General features: G+C 34.4%; 2 protein-coding genes across 6 annotated transcripts; one reads left to right on the forward strand and one right to left on the reverse strand.

The window, feature by feature from the left end:
• The first annotated feature begins 1,416 nt into the window (after positions 1–1,416).
• LOC104087997 (putative pentatricopeptide repeat-containing protein At1g26500) lies at positions 1,417–3,829 on the forward strand. Its single transcript, XM_009592599.4, has 2 exons — positions 1,417–3,336; positions 3,429–3,829. The coding sequence occupies exon 1, from the start codon at positions 1,708–1,710 to the stop codon at positions 3,232–3,234; it is 1,527 nt and encodes a 508-aa protein (XP_009590894.1). The 5' UTR covers positions 1,417–1,707; the 3' UTR covers positions 3,235–3,336; positions 3,429–3,829.
• LOC104087996 (probable methyltransferase PMT5) lies at positions 3,781–11,053 on the reverse strand. Of its 5 annotated transcripts, none has more exons than XM_009592596.4 (10): positions 10,859–11,052; positions 10,222–10,391; positions 9,047–10,025; positions 8,717–8,852; positions 8,309–8,549; positions 7,446–7,671; positions 6,791–6,942; positions 6,371–6,674; positions 5,672–5,804; positions 3,781–4,343 (listed from the first exon to the last, which is right to left on the reverse strand). In XM_009592596.4, exons 3-10 carry the CDS (start codon positions 9,556–9,558, stop codon positions 4,194–4,196), a joined length of 1,854 nt encoding a protein of 617 aa, XP_009590891.1. In that variant the 5' UTR covers positions 9,559–10,025; positions 10,222–10,391; positions 10,859–11,052; the 3' UTR covers positions 3,781–4,193. The 5 variants fall into 5 exon arrangements, with proteins under 5 accessions (XP_009590891.1, XP_018623541.1, XP_018623542.1 ...); XM_018768025.3 differs by having other exon boundaries at positions 10,112–10,391; XM_018768026.3 differs by lacking the exon at positions 10,222–10,391 and having other exon boundaries at positions 10,883–11,052.
• Between the last annotated feature and the right edge of the window lie 9,909 nt (positions 11,054–20,962).

Raw genomic sequence — 20,962 nt, forward strand, 5'->3', positions numbered from 1 at the left:
AGAAGTTTTTATACTCACACAAATACTCTGGGCACCTTTTTGAATTGTTTAGGACCACAAATTCCAAAAGTCTTCATTTTTTCTTAAATTCCGTGCCTAGTCAAACATATTCACATAAATTGGAACGGAGGGAGTAATATCATTAAAAAAAAAAAAAAAAAAAAACTGGTCAGCTTTAATCCCTTGGGTAAATTGGCTGATTCATTCTACTTGGAACGAACTTGGCATCATGGATTCTTTCTTCAAACTTCTTATTGGTGAACATGGTTCACGTCTAAAACGAAAGGATTGGGCTACATGTTACTCCTAAGGATATACAGTGTAACATTTAAAGGATTTCAACCCTCAAAAGATTTCAACACAACGTAAAAAATACATTTAAATAGTGACAGTACATTGATGCATAGTTTTCGTTACTTTACAAACATGCTAATAATACACTCAAGGATGACAATTATTTATTTATAAGATCTTAAAACTCTAGATGGACATGTGTATGTGGTGTGAATTACATAAATCGCAATAGGAAATTTGTGGTTTGAGAAAAGATGGAATTGCTATGAAGTATTGCTTCATAACCTGTTTGGCCAAACTTTAAAATCAGTCTATTTTAAAAAGTGTTTTTCAAAAGAATTACTTTTGGAGAGAATTTATTTGTGTTTTTCAAAAAACGCTAATGCAAAATAATTTATTTTTTACCAAACTTTTCAAAAAGTGCTTTTGAGTCTCAAATTATGAATAAGGTAAGGAAAAGACTAAGGTAAAGTTTTCTTTTTATTTAAGTAAAATATGAAAATAAAATTAAAAAATACTTTATTCTTTTAAGACAATTTAAATATATCAAGACATCACTCAACAAATATAAAAATATTTACATCAAAGTCACCATATATTTGAAATCTACCATAAAAATAAAAATAAACACTTCTACCGTGAGAGAGAAGACATGAATCGTGAGGGAGGAGACGTCGAATAAACTTCTGGACAGGAGAATTGTGTTTCGAATGGCTAAATATTAGGTTAAATTGAGTAGAGTTATTTTGGTATATATAATTTTTTTTGCGAGGGGTATGTTTGCCAAAAGGATAATTAATACAACTTTTGCTTCAACTTTTGAAAAGAAGCTATTTTTCAATTTGTACAAAACAGCTTGTGCGTCTACTCAATAATATTCTTTTTCCTTTGGAAAGTTTGACCAGACACAAGCTTGGCCAAACAGACTTTAATTATTAACATTATCAAAGAACTAAGATATAAATTATTTTTTTATTATACTGTTTTATGCGCATCTGCTATTTAAGTTGATGGTTGACAGATTTATTTCTATTTTGAGTTATAGATCTTATTCACCTGAATATAAAACATTTCTTAATGTACTATATATAATTTGCGAGGATCTGAACAATTGAATGAATATACATTTATTTGGGGTCAAGTGTAGAGGCGGATGAACATTACACGGAAAGTGATTGTCGGCATCCGAAAACATTGACAAAAGCTCCTTGTATAGTTGCAAATGTCTTCAAAAAATAATGAGATATCAGCACATAAATTCTGTATCAATTTTTATGAGCGTGATAAATTTATATTGAATGTTGTGGTTAACCGCAATAGCGAATCCGCCTCTCGACTTTTGCTTCTCATTGCTCCTTCAAGACAACGCCTCTATTGAACTTCAAAGCAGCCTTACATAATTTTGTGACACAAATGTTAAAACCTAAAATTTTCAGGTCTTTTACATTCCTCCTAGCACCCCATCGTCATCTCCAAATTATCCCCACATCAGCAGCCACCAACGCAGCCCAATTTGCTCCTCAACTCCAATCTCCAAACCCCATCAGACCAGTAAACGAAACCCACCTCTTAAGAGTCTGTACAATTCTCTACCAGCAACAGTACTCATCCGATAAAAAAGTCCGCAATAACCTCTGCAAAACACCATTTGACCTCACCCATGAGTTCTTCCTTCAAGTATGCAACAAATTCCCATATTCTTGGAGACCCCTTTACAAATTCTATGAATTTACCAAGTCACAGCCCCACTTCAATCACACATCCACCACCCTCAACAAAATGCTAGATGTAATTGGAAAATCAAGAAACATTGATCTTTTCTGGGAAGTAGTTCAAGAAATTGGAAGATGTCAATTGGTCACCCCTAAAACTTATGTAGTTGGGTTAAAAACTCTAGCTGAAGCTAGGGAGTTGAAGAAATGTGTTTATGTTTTTCATGTGATGAATGGTTTTGGATATGGGTATAATGTGGAAATATTGAATAAAGTAGTTGAGGCTCTTTGTAGAAATAAGCTTGTTGAGGAGGCTAAGCATGTGGTGTTGAAGTTGAAAGATTGGATAAAGCCAAATGGGGTTACTTATAGATGGTTAATATATGGGTTTTGTGATGTTGGTGATGTGATTGAAGCCTCAAAGGTTTGGAATTTAATGGTTGATGAAGGTTTTGAACCTGATATTGAATGTGTTGAGACTATGATTGAGACCCTTTTCAAGAATAACAGATATGATGAAGCATTGAAGGTTTTTCAATCAATGAGAGTGAATAGGATGTCTGAATTGGGGGTTTCTACTTACAGGTTGGTGATCAATTGGTTGTGCAAGAAAGGCAAGCTAGGAGAGAGTTATGTAGTGTTTGAAGAAATGCAAAAGAGAGGGATTAAAGCCGATAATCTTACATTAGCATCGATAACCTATGGGCTTGTGAGTAGAGGGAGGATTAGGGAAGCGTATAGCGTAGTGCAAGAGATAGAGAAGCCTGATATAAGTGTTTATCATGGGATGATCAAAGCACTGTTAAAGTTGAAAAGAGCAAGTGAAGCAACTGAAGTATTTAGGGAGATGATAAAAAGAGGATGTGAGCCGATAATGCATACGTATGTTATGTTGTTACAGGGACATTTGGGGAAGAGAGGGAGGAAAGGATCTGATCCTCTTGTGAATTTCGATACCATTTTTGTAGGAGGTTTGGTTAAGGCAGGAAGGACGTTGGACGCGACCAAGTATGCAGAGAGATTACTGTACAAAAAAGTTGAGGTGCCTAGGTTTGATTATAACAAGTTTTTGCATTATTATTCAAATGAGGAAGGTGTGGTTATGTTTGAAGTGATGAGCAAAAAACTTAGAGAGGTTGGGCACTTTGATCTAGCTGATATATTTGCAAGGTATGGGGAGAAAATGGCAACTAGGGATAGGAGGAGAAACAGAACAACAGAGTGGTGACTGCTATGGTTTTAGACTTATCTTTAGCCAAAATGCGGTGAAAGATGAGGCATGACACCAAGTTGTATTTCCGTTCCCGTGGTCGCAACCTATTCTTTGCAGGTGCAGCTAAAGCTCCCTTTCACTATTGATCTGCTTTGATCAAACAAACAAAAACAGTCAAATGACGCGTTGTTATTGTAATTCTATATCAGGGAGCTTGGAGCGGGCTGTATAGAACACGGCCTTTCTTTTTGTACTTGCACTTGGGAACCTTATTTGCGAGATGTGCATAACTCAATGGGAAAAGTAGAGGAGAGATTAACCCGTAAGATATTCTCAACTGGCTTGAGGAGGAACAGTTTGGGGAAAGATGCTTCTACCAGCAACCCAATAACTTGGAAGTTAATGAATGGTGAAAGATGATAAAGAGAATCTGAATTGTCAAGCAACTGCCGAAGTCATATAAATATAGCAATGAAGATGCAGTGAAATGTTAGTCACGAACCCAGGATTGCCCATAGATTCTGATCTGTAGAGCTAGAAAACAAGGTGGAGACAAAGGTGTATCTCGGGAAACCATTATTTATATTGATTCATACATTTTGTGATATAATCTCTTGCTCTCAAGAAAAGGTGATTCTTCACTAAAATACCATTTAATTACAATTGAAAAAGATATATTAAAAACTGAAAAAACGAGGAACAAAAACAATGCTGAATGAATTGCTACATAAATCTTTTGAAAGGAATCTTCTTTATGTGCTGTCTCTACTCCAGCAAATCTTGCTCAAATCTGCAGCTTCCAAAAATTATATTTCCACCTTTGGGGCAGCGTGCGCGCACAAATGAGAAAGAAATACTTCACTTCACCATGTGATACTAATTCCTCTTTACCATTGGAAGTTAAGGAGAATTAGCAGTGCGCAAACGGACTGGTCAATCATTGAATCGTGGAAGTTTCATGTCAAGATGATCGATCACTTTCCCACGAATGGTTTTTGGCATACGAGTAGTCGTTGGTCACTTCCATTCTGCAGGTCAATCACCCTGGCTTCCCAGCGGATTTGTGTGGCTAACGTCCGCACTTTCTCTATGGGCCCCAATTTATCAGAGAGAATTACCCATCCCTGTCAATAAGTTTGTTCTTAGAATCAAACTCAAATGTTAAAACATGCAATAACTGCAAGGAATCGGGCAAACTTGAGTGACACATCTGAAGGTGTTCAGTCAAATACAAAAAAAGGCAGCTCGGTGTAAAAAAACATCCCGCGTTCACGCAGGGTCGGGGGAAGGGTCGCACCCCGTAAGGGTGTGATGTAGACAGCCTACCCTAATGCAAGCATTAGTGGCTGCTTCCATGACCCGAACCCGTGACTTATAGATCACACGGAAACAACTTTACCGTTGCTCCAAGGCTCCCCTTCTTAAGTGAGATACAACAGGAAAGATATAAAACAATAAATGGACTACGCCTAAATGCCAAATCCCAAGTCTCAAAAAAGGGAACATAGAGCATATCTAAGAAAAGCAAGCTTAAGTTTAACGAACGAGTAAGAGCCCGTTTGGATTAGCTGATTTGAAGTAGTTGATAAGCATTAGGTGTTGAAAAGCACTTTTAAGTGTTGAAACTGATTTAATAAATAACCAGTTATGTGTTTGGATACAAGTGTTGAAATTGATAATAAGCTGCTGTAGTATTTGATACGCTCTTTTTCTGTTAAAATGACTTAAATAACCTTAGAATTGTTTACACTTATAAGGGCGTAATTTCTTCAAAATTTTAGATTTCAGATCGATTCAAATACAAAATATTCTATTTGTCATTTTATTTTAAATACAACTGTGATTAGATAAGATAATTTTTATGATAAATAAGCATATAATCATAAGTTATAATAATTAATAAATTGACAAAAGTTTCTCAGTAAAAAAATAAACCTAAATAGAACAAATATCTGAAGAGAAACAAACATTGTCTTCATCACTACAACACTTAAAAAGCAATACACCGAAAATTTGATATGTCCTCTTTTATTACATATAGTTCAAAGATTAATACACAATCACATAGATACAAATATGCAAAGGAATAGAGAATTTGCTTACCTTAAATAGTCAATGAGAATTGCAGACTTGAAGAGGCGGGTGGTTTAGGTTGAAAAAATACGTGAGGCAGTGAGTATCGATGTAGGAGTTTTGTTCTAAAAAGAAATATTCTAGGGATAAAATAGTAAAAATCTTGGTCAAACTTAAAGTGCTTATAAGCTAAAATTTCATAAGCTTGGGGTGACCAGCTTATGAACTTTGGCTTATTTTTGACTTACAAGTACTTGACTTATAAGTATTTTTAACTTTACTAAACGCGTAGATAAACCGAAAAATACTTATAAGCTTAGCCAAACACCCTCTAAAACAAATGATATTTTAATTGTGCGGACTGCAAATATAATATTACCTCAGGCCGTAAGATACGATCCATCTCTAAAAGTAGTTCAATTATATTGCATCCTTGTGAAGCAATGTGTGACAGAAGTCCATTACCATGGAGCAAATCATATGTTCTTGGATATGTAAGAAAAGGTTCGCACCTGGCCCAATTTTAAGAACATCTGATATCAGTCTCCAACAGAATTTCTTCAAACATTAAAAGCATAAAATTACTGTAACCAATATCATGGGAAATCATGACTCAGAATCATAGATAAACATCCTGTTGAGGATAAGGTCAGGGTTCTTATTGTTTATTACTCTTCCTTTATGCTAACAAATAGAGTTTAACATATTACATTACACCATATCAGATCCATTTCAAAATTGTAAATGTCATTAGGTGATTTATGATCACATACAACAACAACAACAACATACCCAGTATTATCCCACACCGTGAGGTCTGGGGAGGGTAGTGTGTACGCAGACCTTACCCCTACCTTGTGAGGATAGAGAGGCTGTTTCCAGTAGACCCTCGGCATTTATGATCACATGCATTAAAATAAATACATAGTTGCTACTTCATTCACACAGCTCTGTGATTTTCTTCTACTGAAATAATCTGCAAGAGAATAGCTAATCCGTATACTTTAGATTGATATACCATTATGCACAATATCCAAGAGCACATAAATCTTAATGTGTCTAACACTTAATGTCTTACCAGTTATGCAGAACACCAGCAAAACCTCGATCAAGTATGAGCGGAAGTGTATTATGCACCCCAAGGGGCACAACATTCATCACCCAAACTGATTTGCTTGCCTCCAACAATGCGGCATTTAAACCCCCATAATGAGCATTCATGTCCAAGACATTTCGCACCATATTATATGGAGGTAATGGATCATCGTCACCTGGCCTCTTTGGATGGTCAGAGAAAATCAAGGGTGACAGCAAAGACCAATAGTTTCTCACAGCTGATTTCCAAAATCCTGAATCCTCAAAGAAATCCTCAGGATGAACTCCTGCCATAAAGCAAAACACAGGCAATGATTGAATGTTAACAACAAAGAGCCGGAATGGCAAGAAATTAGAGGATGACAGTAAAGTTAACAAACCAAGTTTATTCAAATAAACTTGCCATGAACTTTAAGCTCAGTTGAGTTCAGCGAACCAGATCTGCTAAGAATTGGAACCCATCGATTGCTGCCTGTTCCAGATATACAACGTGCAAGTGGCTGGTAGTACAGTTGCATATCCTCTCCTTTACAAAGTGGTACCATACCCTGCTTGCTACATCAAAAAACAAAAGCCAATTAGACAAGGTCAACTGGGAAAAAACGAAAACTGAAAAAGTAAAAGTAAAAGTTTAACTTGAAAAATAGTACAGAAATGGAAGACAATCTACGTCAAAGTCTGAACATGAGAGAAAGCTTATTCTTCTTTACTTTTTCGTGGGAGTGGGAGGGGTCAAGTGGAGCTTATAAAAGTAACAGGTCAATAAAAAGTGAATTATTTCAAAGCTGACCATACACACATACAAAAGGCAAGTATCGCAGAAAATGTATTTTTTTCCCTTCAGAAAGATGAAGGGACAAAAAGGTTTTTAAACCCAAAAATTAGTCTAAATATATCCTGATTCCAGTAATCCACAATCAGCTGTAACTTTCATAAATTATTGTTCTTTCAAATTTTACTTTTTTCAACTGAATAAAACGAATTCAAAAGCAGTTTCAAGGATATGAGAAACAGAATATAGAGGGAGTACTTGACATTGGCTTTCTTGTTAGCCTTACCCAGATGTGTAGCACTGTGAATCAACCGTCTTCTGCCAGACGAAAGTTTCTTCTTGCTGTTCCAAAAGAGACCAGCAAAGCTTCTTAGTGATCTCTTCCAAAGGAGTAGACATGCTTCCCTTCTTTGAACTGGTAGAACTACCCTGCTGCCGGGTTATGGGTGAGGTCAAAATAAAGTAACCTCCAGGCTTGAGTACACGGTCAATTTCAATAAGAAACAGCCCATCTGCTTCACCAAATCATTATTAGTTTCATGCCATTACAGACTTGTTCGGGTATAAATTCTCAGAAGATTACCATACTGATGGTTGTTGAGGAATCCAATAAACAAACAAAAACTAGAACTCATCACTATCAGAAAAAGATGAAGGTGTCTAAATGTGAAGATCTATTTAACTTCAGCTTAGCAGTAAAGGTTAATCATCACACGAAGAAGACTGTCTTAACTTCCAGGGCAGCAGCTGGTGGCAGTTACACTTAGGTGAGACAGAGAAGGGGCAGAATTTTAAATTAGAACAAAAAATTTATCAGCAGTATCACCAAAAGTTTCTAGCGAGATTGGCCGTATCGACCAGACTTCTTTTATCTTGGCGAAGATGTTTTGACTGTAAAAGAGGTTCGTTGTAAAGTAGATAGTGTAGAAGATACTGTGGATCAATACTTCAATAGTTGTGAAGTATTTCTCTCACAGCATAAAATAGACTAGTAAAATAAAGGAAGTATCATAATTAGGTACACAGAAGAATACTTAATGAAACAAGTCTTTATAAACTACTGGCGGTAAATCAGGTCAGTCCACATTAAACGATAATGAGAAATAAGAATGGGAAACACAGTTCATGAAAACCCAACAAGGACAATACCTTTGCTGTCCCAAATGATCCCACACTGAGCACAATGAACCATGTCATAGGACAATGATGGAAATGGTAGCTGTTTTGAAATAAAGTTTCCGATGATTGCAGGAAGTCCTCTCTCGAGTGTAAGCTGAACTTGACTACCGGATGACTCATATGCTCCCACACAAAGAGCCATCAAGTTCAACGAGAGTAGGTGGGCACTGAAGCTACCAAATCCACAACCAATATCTAGTACAGTACGCACCTGTTATTCAGCAAAGAGAAATCTTTTATTCTAGAGTAGAATTATGGTTCTGCGTCAGAGTTCCAACGCTATGAAACCGATAGCATACTAGAAGCATTGATTCTTTGGAAACTAGTAAGGGATCAATCAAGTAGCTTATGGAAAGATGGAACAAAAGATTTAATTACACCAGCTTGAAGAAATTCTGTGTCACTTCCCAGCCCAATCATCTCTGCGATTTGGTGAGAGTAATCTTTGACATCGTCGACAATCAGTCCATCTTGTGAATGGAAAGCAATTTGATTCTCTTCTAGTAACATTAGCCTGGAGAAAACAAAAGTCATTATAAGGTTGAATGATAGTTGTCACCTCACATAAAGACTTCAAGATTATTCATACAAACGCATCAATCCAGAAGAGTTCGGAAATTTAAAACAGAGGCATTCATCCTTCTAGCATGTTAAGTACGGAATTTGACATGTTTAAGATCATCTACAAGATCATTTAATTAACTATACCTTTTCATAATGCTTCCAGAAGAAAGGAACTGATCTTTGGTTAGCTTCACATTTCCGCTCCATATTACATCCCTACCTGCTGGCCAAGACAGCGGAATCTTATAGTCCTTAGTAGGACGAATCAAACAATATTGATGTTCTCTTGATAACTCACAATGCCGATCTAACTCCTCCCCATCTTTAAACCCAGCTAGAGTATTTGCAGACACATTGTAGCAAGGCACATAATTCTCTCTTTCCTTACCACAAAGACCAACATCCTTTATCTGATTTTCTCGCACAGAAAGGCCTTTTAGCTCTAAATAATCACTTCTCGCTTGCTCCTTGAGCTTTCTGTAATTCGTATAGATATCAGGCTTCACAGAGGAAGTGACCGAGTTAAAGGCACTTGAAGAAGATGATCCTAGCAATGCTATTACAACCAAGACACTGACAAGACACAAGAGTAACCAGTTGAATTGCGGTTTAGACCGGAAAGTTTTAGATAATTTGTTAAGCAAAGGGCTTTTCATGTCCGAGTTTCTGTAACCTCTAGAAAATTCAAGTCGAGAAGATCACAATGTGCTAGCTATTTGCTTCAACCTGAACCTCCAAGAACTATGAAAACTATAAGCTATCATCAGATACCATCTCCCATATATATCGCCCAAAATGCGAGCAATTGCAACTAGCATTCGACTAAGTAACTTCCTTAAAAGAATGGTTTTCCAAAATTACACCAAACAAATCAGATAATCAAGATCACAATTAGCACAATCTCGATCCTATAGGTCTGCAATAGGAAACTAAAACAAGCAAATTCTGATCAACCAAAACTCCTCCCGGATGGTAATGATGCATGAATTACCACTCCTCAAAATGGACTTGAAAAGTCCTCTAAAACACAACTGCACTATAAAATAACAATTCTGAAACAACTCTTAACTCTATCCTCAAAAACAAAATAACTCAAATCCAGCAACTATACGGACCAATCAACCTGCAAAAAAAAAACATCAATTCTAAAATCAATAAAAATGGGAAAATTTAACAACAAAAATACATATAGAATCACCAGAAACTAACACGCCAAGCACAATTGATGTTCCGCTTTTCAGCAATTCAAGCAGAAAAAGGCCTCAAACACAGATAATAAAGGGGAAGCCCGGTACACGAAATATTCCGCATTTACGTACTGTCCGGGAAAGGGCCGAACCCCAAGGATGTAATGTAGCTAGTCTACTCGGACACAAGCGTCAGTGGTTGATTCCATGGCTTGAACTCGTGACCCATACGTCACACACAACTTTATCGTTGCCCCAAGGCTCCCCTTCACCTCAAACACAGTTCACAGATCAAATTTCACCTAAGATGAACGAAAATAGACACACAAAAAAACAGAAACGAATAATCACTATTGATAATCCAACTTTCAGTATTTCTAGCTGAAAAAGGCCTTACATACAGATCAAAAACAAAAAATCCACCTAAGATCAATAAAAATAGAGAGGAAGAAAAAAGAAAGCAGCTGAAACGAACATCCTAACCACAATTGAGTCCAATTTTCCAGCATTTCCAGCATGAGAGATAACATCTCAAACACAGATCAGATCCGAATCAACTTTGCACACTATAATAAAATCACATTATATAAAGTCGATCACTAACAAAGTCAGAGAGACTAATCTAGCCTTTTGCAGTGGATTCAACTAAACTCATTGCTTTTGGTTCAAATCACGTGAACACAAAACAATTTTATATACTTTCAACTCATTAACACTAAATTTTGGAATCACACTTGAACAAAACTAATGATTAGGAATGTTGGATTACCAGTTAGTAACAATGCTAGTGAACGTGTGAGCGAGTGTAATCCCGTTATATAGATATATAGGTAAAGGTTGGACAGTTGCAAAGGGTTATGCAGAGTTTGGATTCGCCATTGACGTTTAGAGAGAGAAAGAGTGTGTGTGTGTGTTTGGACAGCTTTTTGGTTGAAAGGACAGTGGTGGCGATCGTGAGTTCTCTATTAATGGGGCAAACTAATTATTTAAACTTTGTTTTTTAGATTATTATTTAATGCGAATTGTACAGTGTGTAGAGATCCAATTACAGAGGCTTGCACACACTTTGAGACGTACAACTCATAATTACAGGAGAATAATTACTTCTCTGAAACTCGCAAAAAGGGAATCAAAAGATTAAAAAAAGGGGGGTATATTTTCTAACTCTAAAATCTCTAATTGATCTAGTAACTTTGTAATTTCATAGGCTTTTGGACATAAAAATTGTAATTTTTGAAAAAAAAAATAGTATTTAGAGTTAAGTTGAAAAATAGTATTTGAAATTTAAAATTATAGTTGGACATGTATTTTACTTGAAAAAATATTGCAGTTTTGTAAGTGGAGAAAAACGTTTTTTTCTGAAAATTTTGAAAAAGTTGTCAAATAGAGTATTTGAGTCACATTATTAAGTATTCATGTTAAATTATCTAAAAAGTTTCTCATTCTCACATCAATTATTCAAATAAAGCATTTAAGTAATAAAATCATTATCAAGAAAATGCAACAGAGACATTATTAAGGCCGATAAGAATTAGTCACAGTAAAGTCATGTCTAAATAGAAAGTAATATGACAATAACTTAGTAATTAATATTGAATATATGAGATAATATCTAATGTGTAAGGTATTAGATTTATGACTATTAACATATAGACAATGGATTAATGTCTAATGGGTAAACTAAATATAAAGTATAAAATTTAGAATTTTAAGATATCCAAAAGTTCGAAGCATTAAATCCAACATCTAATCCGAAATTCAAAAATTTTAGAAATTAAATCGGAAACTCAATCCATAATCCGAAAATTCAAACCAAAAATTTAAAAGTTCTAATTTCGGGTTTGCCCAAACTATGCCCATTGCTAAACACGCTTTAGTTTCATATCCGCTTTTGGAAAAAAGGAACTTGAATCCCTTTGTAAATAAAGTCGAGGTTCATACTATTTATAACGTTCATAAATATATATCGTCCACAAGTTAATTAGAAAAAAATTCACAATAATTGTTTTATGTTTTATTTTTTTTGTGTGGAAAAGATGAAATGAAAAGGGGGGGAAAACCAAAACGAATGATTAAATTAAAGGGATGGCTTTTATTGTAGCAATAGTGATTCTAGTAGTAGTTCTCTTGAACGTATTAGCAAGTATAATGATGCCAAACGGAGACGAGGCAAAAACCTTTTCGACGTTTTCGCTGTTATTATTTTCCGAAAATCAACAAATGTTGGTTGAAATACAAAGCAACTATTATTTCTTTTTACGTACAGTATGCAAATGATTAGTTCCATTTGGTCATAGATAATACCAGTTCAACAGATAAACCAAATGCATACTTTGCTCAGACAAAATTATAATTCAGATAAAGTAGACAGTGCTACAAAACCGAAATTTATTATAAGGCTGAAACCAGTTTTGACAACCAAGTGAAGTGATAGCAATGCCAAAAAAAGAAAGGTGACAACAACGCATGTTATACTAAATCATGTATTATACTATTATACTATCATGTACAACAGCATATGAGTGATCCACAAAATTTCTGTTAAACTTGTTTCTCTGTAGTATGTCCAACAGCCTTCCAAGTTGAAATCATTTCTGAGAAAACGCTTTGAATGACACAAGCAGGAAAAGAACAGTTAGTTCTGCGTCTGAACTAGTTATAACCAAGAAAACACTGAATTGGTTCCCTGGCCAATATTGCATGGAAAAGAAGGTTTAATCGTACACTCAAAGCAATAGCCAATTGTAGCTAACACGAATCTAGACAACAAATCTACACAGAATGTTTTGAGTTTTTGTCATTTTCATGATATTCTCAGCAGGTCCAAGAATAGTTCTACCCAATGGAGTATACTGGAATGCAGTTGAATGTAATGTTAATATTACTGTCTTCAAAATCAGAAATTCTGAGAAGCAAAGAAACGTTAGTTCAATAAACAAAACAAAAAATAATTCAGCCCACAAGTTGCTTATTTGTTCTTAAGGAATTTAATCCCCTCACTATTGTCCAAGGTTATGGATTACTTCCTCTCAGGATAGAACGAAAAAACTATTATGTAAAAGCGACACCTCAATTTACAGAACTTCAACGAACTCAACAAACGGTGCAAATCATACTTGACACTTTGTTTATTTGAAAAAATAATGCAACAATGTAGAAAAGAGGAGAGAAGCTTTCAGATTTTTCATGATTAAAAATGAGGCCAAGTCTCTAAATTTATAGACAATGAAATTGTGAGATGAAGAGGTGCAATCCAAGAGTTGCCCCTTCCCTTTCCCATTCACACCCTTTAGAAAAAATCCAACAATCCCCCACATGAACGGGGAATGGCCATATCTATCTATATTATATTAAAAGCACAAAGGTCCTTAGCGAAATGTCGTTTGCCTTTTTTACCCTTTAAAAATATATTTTGCATTGGATAAAATTATAATTTAAATTACTTTTCTAATATTTAGGAATTTATAATTAACTCAAATTTTATTTATTAGATCTTTCCTTATTAAACTAGGTAAAAGTCCTAATATTTAGGACTTTAAAATCCTTTAGTGTTTTACCTTATATAAATTGTGCTAATTGACTGTGACTAGCCAGGACTGGTGTTCTTGTAATTCATCCAAATTTTATTTATTAGATCTTTCCTTATTAAACTAGGTAAAAGTCCTAATATTTAGGACTTTAAAATCCATTAGCGTTTTACCTTATATAAATTGTGCTAGTTGAAAACAAATCCATATAAGTAATATTTAGACGCTTAATGTGATGATCATATTTTATTACATTATCACCAAAGAGAAAACATAAAAATACATTCATGGAAAGTACATGAAGCACGTAAAATTGTTGAGAGCAAAGCAATTAAATATGTATTTTAAAATTCTTACTGTAGTTATACAAAATAATTAATTCATATACAATTAAGCCTAAAAAAAATTTAATTCATGTACAATTAATGTATTGTGTTATTTGAAATTTTTTGAAGAATCGTAATAAAATTATAGCTAAACTCTATTTGTGTCTCTTCGAATGAATTTGAGAATAACTTTTCAAAAATATCTTTAGAAAAACTCTTAAATCTTTAAGGGCTATATGTTCTTGCTGAAACTAAAAAGAAAACATGGCAACATATGAAATTGAACTAATAAATTATGACAGTTTGAAGTGAATTTGAGAGAAAATAAATTCGTCTATTAAGTTAGTTATATAGGATCAATAATAATCAATCTTAGAAGCTTACATTTCTATTTTATAATTTAAACATAATTTTGAATAATATTTATGTAATTTTTTAATCAATATTACTCATTAAGATGGGGAACACGCGCAAAGCGCGTACACTCAAACTAGTGTATAAAAATATGCATGAAAACGGTGTGATTCGCAAGCAAGGATTAATCGCATCTGGATAAGTAGGTTTCCCTTTGAACTTTTCGTAGTGAACTTATGTCGGATATACTCAGTCAATCGGTAGATTTGATATCTTTGAACTGTCGAGTTTTGGTGTATACCTAGACAACCATAAGTCACACAATCAACCCTTATACCTTTTTGGTTCTCATTGTTGTGTTTGTTTCAGTCATGAACACCGCCTAGTTTCATAAGTGCATAGAAAATTGGCCTTACAGAACTCTCCTTGAAGCGGCTAACACTTCACACTTACATAGGTGATCCCTAAATGTATTATCCCGTAGATACACTTTTTGATATACCCCGTATCAAACTTAGAAATCATTAAAAAGTCTTAACGCTTTATCCTTAGTACTGAACATTGTCTCATCACGAGAATAGACTAAAATTTATTTGACGATGTTGAACCGTCATTAATGACTTTGTTTGAGCTCCTTGAACATAGATCTTGTGATCTCCAGTCTTCTAGGTAGAGTTACAGCCACAATGACTTGTCCTCGGCCATAGTCTCATTCCCCTCGATGATCTTTCAATTACCTCTCTAGTTAGGTCTTTTATAAGTGGATCCGACACATTATCGCTTGACTTCTTGTAGTCAATTATGATAATTCCCCTAGAGAATAGTTACCTAACAATTTTATGGTTTCGTCGTATATGACGAGATTTTTCGTTATACATAATGCTCCTAGTCCTTCCTATTGCCGCTTGACTATTGCAATTTATGCATATATGTGCCAATGATTTTGGTCCAGAATGAAATATCTTCCATAAAATTTAGGAGCCACTCAACTTCTTCACCGGCCTTGTCTAAGGCTATAAACTCAGCCTCCACCATAGAGCGGTCAATGCACGTTTGTTTGGATGATTTTTAAGACATCACTCCTCCACCGACTATTTAGAATCGGTTAAACCAGTGATCTAATTTGTATCACTATACACATCTATTATCACGAGATACTTATTCTAGTGCAAAGCATAATTTCGAGTATATTTCAAGACTCATTTCATTGTCATGAAAGTTCAATGCAAACTCTTTTATGTCGTAGACTAATACATCTTGAATTTCTATTGCATATTCGATTGTTGACTATATTTAGTTTAACATTATGTTATAACAACAACTGAAATGGTTGATCTCAGTTGTGGCCACAACCTTTTAATATATAACACATTTCACAATCACTCCGCCTTTTACTAGCATTTGTGTGCTATTTATTCATATTCTACAAATAGAATACATGTCTATACGATATGCAAATTATAACATCTTCGTTCATGAAGCAAATCCAACTTGTTATGGATTTTTATTATTTTCATCGGTTGGTTCCACATATTATAGACCAACTTATAAATACATCCGTTCATGAACGATCATGTCCATACAAAAATGTACATACGTATTTTTCTATAAAAAGTCACAACCTTCTAAGTGACATCCTTTCATAAAAGAACTAAACAATATAAATTTTCAAGAAAGAAAATAATCTTTCGAGAAAGGCACGTGACCAACTTTCGAATTAGTAGTTTCATCAACTAGTCTTCACTAAGACTGAACAACTGATGAATTCACCGACAACCATATTAATATTCACTAAAGATTTGTGGGGTCCAAAAAATATATCATTTAATTTTTCTAAATAATATAGACATCAAGTCTAACATTAGCTTTTGTCATGCATAAGCTAAAAGCCCCCACATTTTAAATATTTTATCAATATATCATCCACATATAATTAAATAATGATTATATGATTTGGAGTATTCTTAACGTAAACACATTTGTTTACACTCATTAATTTTCAAACTATTTGACAAAATATTATTTGGTCAAATCTCGCATGTCATTGTTTGGGTGCTTGTTTTAGTTTGTAAAGTGACTTAACAAGTCGACATACCTTCTTTTCTTTTTCGGGAACTACGAACCCTTCAGGTTGTTCCATATAAATTTCTTCCTCCAAATCTCCATTTAAGAAGGCTGTCTTTACATTCATCTGATGGATTTGAAGGCCATACACGGCGGCTAACGCTATTAACACCCAGATAGATGTAATCTTAATCACCGGCGAGTATGTGTCAATGTAATCAAGACCTTCTCGTTATCTAAACCCTTTTAGCAACTAATCTTGCCTTATATTTGTCAATAGTACCATCAACTTTCATTTTCCTTTTGAAAATTCACTTAGAACCCAAAGGTTTATTTCCTGGAGGAAGATCAACCAATTCCCAAGTATGATTACTTAATATGGATTCTATCTCACTATTGACCGCTTCTTTCCAATATTGTGCTTCCGAAGAAGACATTGCTTCTTTAAACGTTTGAAGCTCATTTTTCAACAAGAATGTCAGAAAATCAGGTACAAAGGAAGTAGTTGTCCTTTGACGTTTACTACGTCTTGGATTTTCCTCATTAAACGTACTTTCCTTTGCTTCTTCTCGAGGTCGCTTAGATTTTTCACTAGACGACTCACATTCATTTTTATACGGATAAATACTCTCAAAGAATTCAGTATTATCTAATTCGATTACCGTATTAATATGAATGTTGGGATTTTCTGATTTATGTACCAGAAAATGATATGCCTTACTATTTGTTGCATATCCTATGAAAACACAATCAATAATTTTCGGCCCGATCTTTACCCTTTTGGGTTTAAGAACTTGCACTTTAGCTAAGAACCCCCACATTTTAAAATATTTAAGTTCCTTTTCATTTTTCCATGGGGAACTCGATTGAGAATAACTTTCTCCCCACAAGTTCTGGGGTAAATCAGAACTTATCAACAAAGCATTCATCATCTCCTTTAATATTTTATTCTTTTTAAGGGGCAGTCGTTTGATGAATAATGCTATATTTCAAACATATTTCCTCAAAAGAAGAGTCATATTTGCTACCCCTATTACTTTATAGAGCTAACTACATGATCTATTATTTGTGTCACGATGGAGCCAGAATTAATGACCGGTGAAGTTTTTAATCTTCAAACCAATTTGACACAACCAGAATTAATAAATAGTAAAGTTTTGAATCTTCAAACCGAAAATTTCTGATACAACCATATATAATAAACGGCGAAATTTTTAATCTTCAAATCGAATAGAAAGTCACTTAGACTTTAATCTCCGACAAATGAGTAAAAAATTACGGCGACTTTAATCTCAAGGAACGAGTAGAGAATTACACAGAATTTAATCTCCAAGCAGGAGTATAAAATCACGAAGATTTTTAGTCTCCAAATAAGAGTGAAAAATCACAAAGATTTTAATTTTCTCCAAAACAGGGGTAGAAAATCACAAGTATTTTGATTTTCTTTTCAAATGGCTTTCTAACTAAACCATTATAACCCCTAAATATTTCAACAGTTTGATATATTTTCTTATCAAATAAATATATGTAATATCTTTGCATATATTATATTCATGATCTCAAAAATACTTTCAAGTATTAGCATAAGCCTAATTCATGTCTTACAATCTTGAAAATAATGTCACATAATTTCATGCACGCTACCAAATTTATATATCAACTACTAATAGTTTTTCATTTGGTCAAAGGAATAACAAAATTAATTGCAAACACATGTTATTCCTAATCATGCATATAATTCAAGATTTGTAATATGAGATCATTACATAATAAACATCTACCCAAACATTTATAGAAGCAAGATATCATAAATCACAAAGGGCCGAAAATAAAAAATATGAAGAGTAAAGAAAGTAGAACCCTATATATGGTCACTTTCTTCTTAAATCGTCACCTTCACTATTTTTCTTTTACAGTGACTTTTCCGACCATTAACACTTGCCATAAATGGTTCCATATCCTTGTTTGTATTATTTTGATGGAAACAAATTCAAATTTCAAGACCAGTGATGCCATCACATAACGTCGAACCCACAAGTAGTAAAGCAGATTCCTTTTTGTGGCACTGATTTAAACAAAACCTTTGTTAAGTTCCCTTATCTTGAAATCTCATTCGTTAGAGGCCACTTGTTCTTCAATTGATATCTAACATCTGCCAGACAAGCCAGTCCATGCCGCAATTTTATTTTTCCATCCTTGTATTAATTAGTCGATCACTTCCGCAAAAAATTGAACATCATATCTTCTTCATTTGCATCCCATGAGAAGTGATGTATCCCTGAATGATAATAAATTCATTGGGCGAAATTTGTTCGAAAGCCACGCATTCAAGTTATGTACAGAACAACAAAGCCATTTGAAGAAGATAGTAATAAATCTGTTCTAATAATGTTGTGTTGGTAAAGGAGATGCATTGCACTAGTATAATTATCAGGCAGCGAAATGCAGCCACAATCAGAGTCCACTTGTTCTTCAACAAAGAAGCCATGAATTTGTTATTGGAATCAAACGGCTTCTCTCGTGAAAAAGATAGTCATCTATCTGCATTTTCTTTCCACTTGAGACTCATGTACACATGAATTTGTGCACGTTATTTGGACTATTTCACTAAATTTGAACATAACTCTGCAATCATAACAAACGGTACGTGATCCCTTTCTCGTTGAGTCTCCAATAAACAAATGTTAAGACGAACACGGAGAATATTAAATTCCTTAAGATTGTTAATATTACTGTATTCAAAATCAGAAAATCAGAGAAGCAAAGAAACGTTAGTTCAATAAATAAAATAAAAAATAATTCTGAGCCCACAAGTTGTTTGTGTGTCCTTAAGGAATTTAATCCCCTCACTGTTGCCCAAGGTTATAGATTACTTCCTCACAGGATAGAACGAAACTATTCTGTAAAAGCGACACTTCAATTTACAGAACTTCAGCAAACTCAACAAACGGGGCAAATCACACTTGACACTTTGTTTATTTAGAAAAATAATGCAACAATGTAGAAAAAAGGGGAGAAGTTTTCAGATTTTCCATGTATAAAAATGAGGCCAAGTCTCCAAATTTATAGACAATGAAATAGTGACATGAAGAGATGCAATCCAAGAGCTGTCTCTTCCATTTCCCATTCACACCTTTTAGAAAAAATCCAACATGTAACTGGTCTAAGATTACTTCCTCTATATACCCTTTCACCTGCAAGAATTTATCCATAATGAAGACCTCTTTCTCCTAAACAGAAAATAAAGATATTGTAATTCTCTAAATAGCTGCATATTTCAGATATCATCTCTCTAAATAGACTGTGATAATTAGTCTAGCATGCAACATAAAACCAAACCCAAGTAGACAGCCAAATAGAGCAAGAAACAATTCACTATTGACAGCAAAACAAATACATATTAGATAGTCAACTGGGCTTCCACTTCACTTGGGGTTTTTTTTTGGGGGGAAGGGTGAGAAGGAGTGAACTAGAAAGGTTACTGTCCACTCTGGTTTGGACTAACTGGGTATACCAACATTTTGAAATCATAGCAATGAGTGACTACAATAATTGTCCTCCAAATCATAAGAGCGACAATAAATTTGCAAGTTATGAGTCCCCAAGCGGAAGCCACATATGAATTTAACTATTTATTTTTATAACAGTGGTATCGAGTTAGTTTTCGTGCACCTAGACTACTCCACTATCTATCTCGTACCTCCCACTGATACATGTACCGGATAAATCTGCTCACCAAGGCAAATGAATTTATTGTTTTAACTGTGGTTTGGCAATAAAGTTTAGGGGCTTTTTCCCAAAAGAATTTATAGTCTAGTACTCAGTGTTTCATGTGTCTATGTTGAAGAAAGTGATTGGGGATCCGTCCCTCATTGTCCCTGTGAAGACCATTGATGTTAATGAAAATTTGACATATGAAGAGGTTCATGTTGCCATCCTTGATAGACTAGTTTGTAGGTTGAGAAATAAGGTGATTGACTCCGATAATGTACTATGGCGAAACCAATAAGTCGAAGACGCCATCTGGGAAGCAGAGGAAGATATGAAAAAAAGATATCCCCATTTTTTTGTAGATCCACTTGGCCCTGCTTAAAAGATACTAAAAGTTTTTTTTTATGCATTATGTCTTGAAATTGTAAAGTTTATGCTAATGTGCCCCTAATAGCTATGCAATGAATATAATACTATAGTTGATGTTGCTCTCGTATTTGTAATACCTTGATAGGTTATGGGATGTGTTGTTAGGATTGGTTTCTATGGCTCTCTCACAGGTGGATAGGCCTAAATAGAAAGGAAATTATGCCAAAAATTTTAAAAATTTAGGGAGATAGTAAAATTTTAAAACATTAAGACTTGAGTGCAAGTTATGAACGCTTAAGACGATGACTTAGGGGAGGAAGAGGATGACTTTATACCTAAAAAAGACTTACGAGGTCTTCGGGGAGTTGATTAAGGTTTGAAAACCTAAAGAAAATGAATAAATGGCAAGAAATCTAAGTACTCTCTCTAAGGATGAAAATGCTAAGATCCAACATTAGAGGACGAATGTTCCCAAGTGGGGAGGAATGTAAGGCCACGTAAATATTTTCTAATGATTTAAGA

Source organism: Nicotiana tomentosiformis, chromosome 4, assembly GCF_000390325.3.
Source record: "Nicotiana tomentosiformis chromosome 4, ASM39032v3, whole genome shotgun sequence".
NCBI classification, from domain to species: Eukaryota; Viridiplantae; Streptophyta; class Magnoliopsida; order Solanales; family Solanaceae; genus Nicotiana; species Nicotiana tomentosiformis.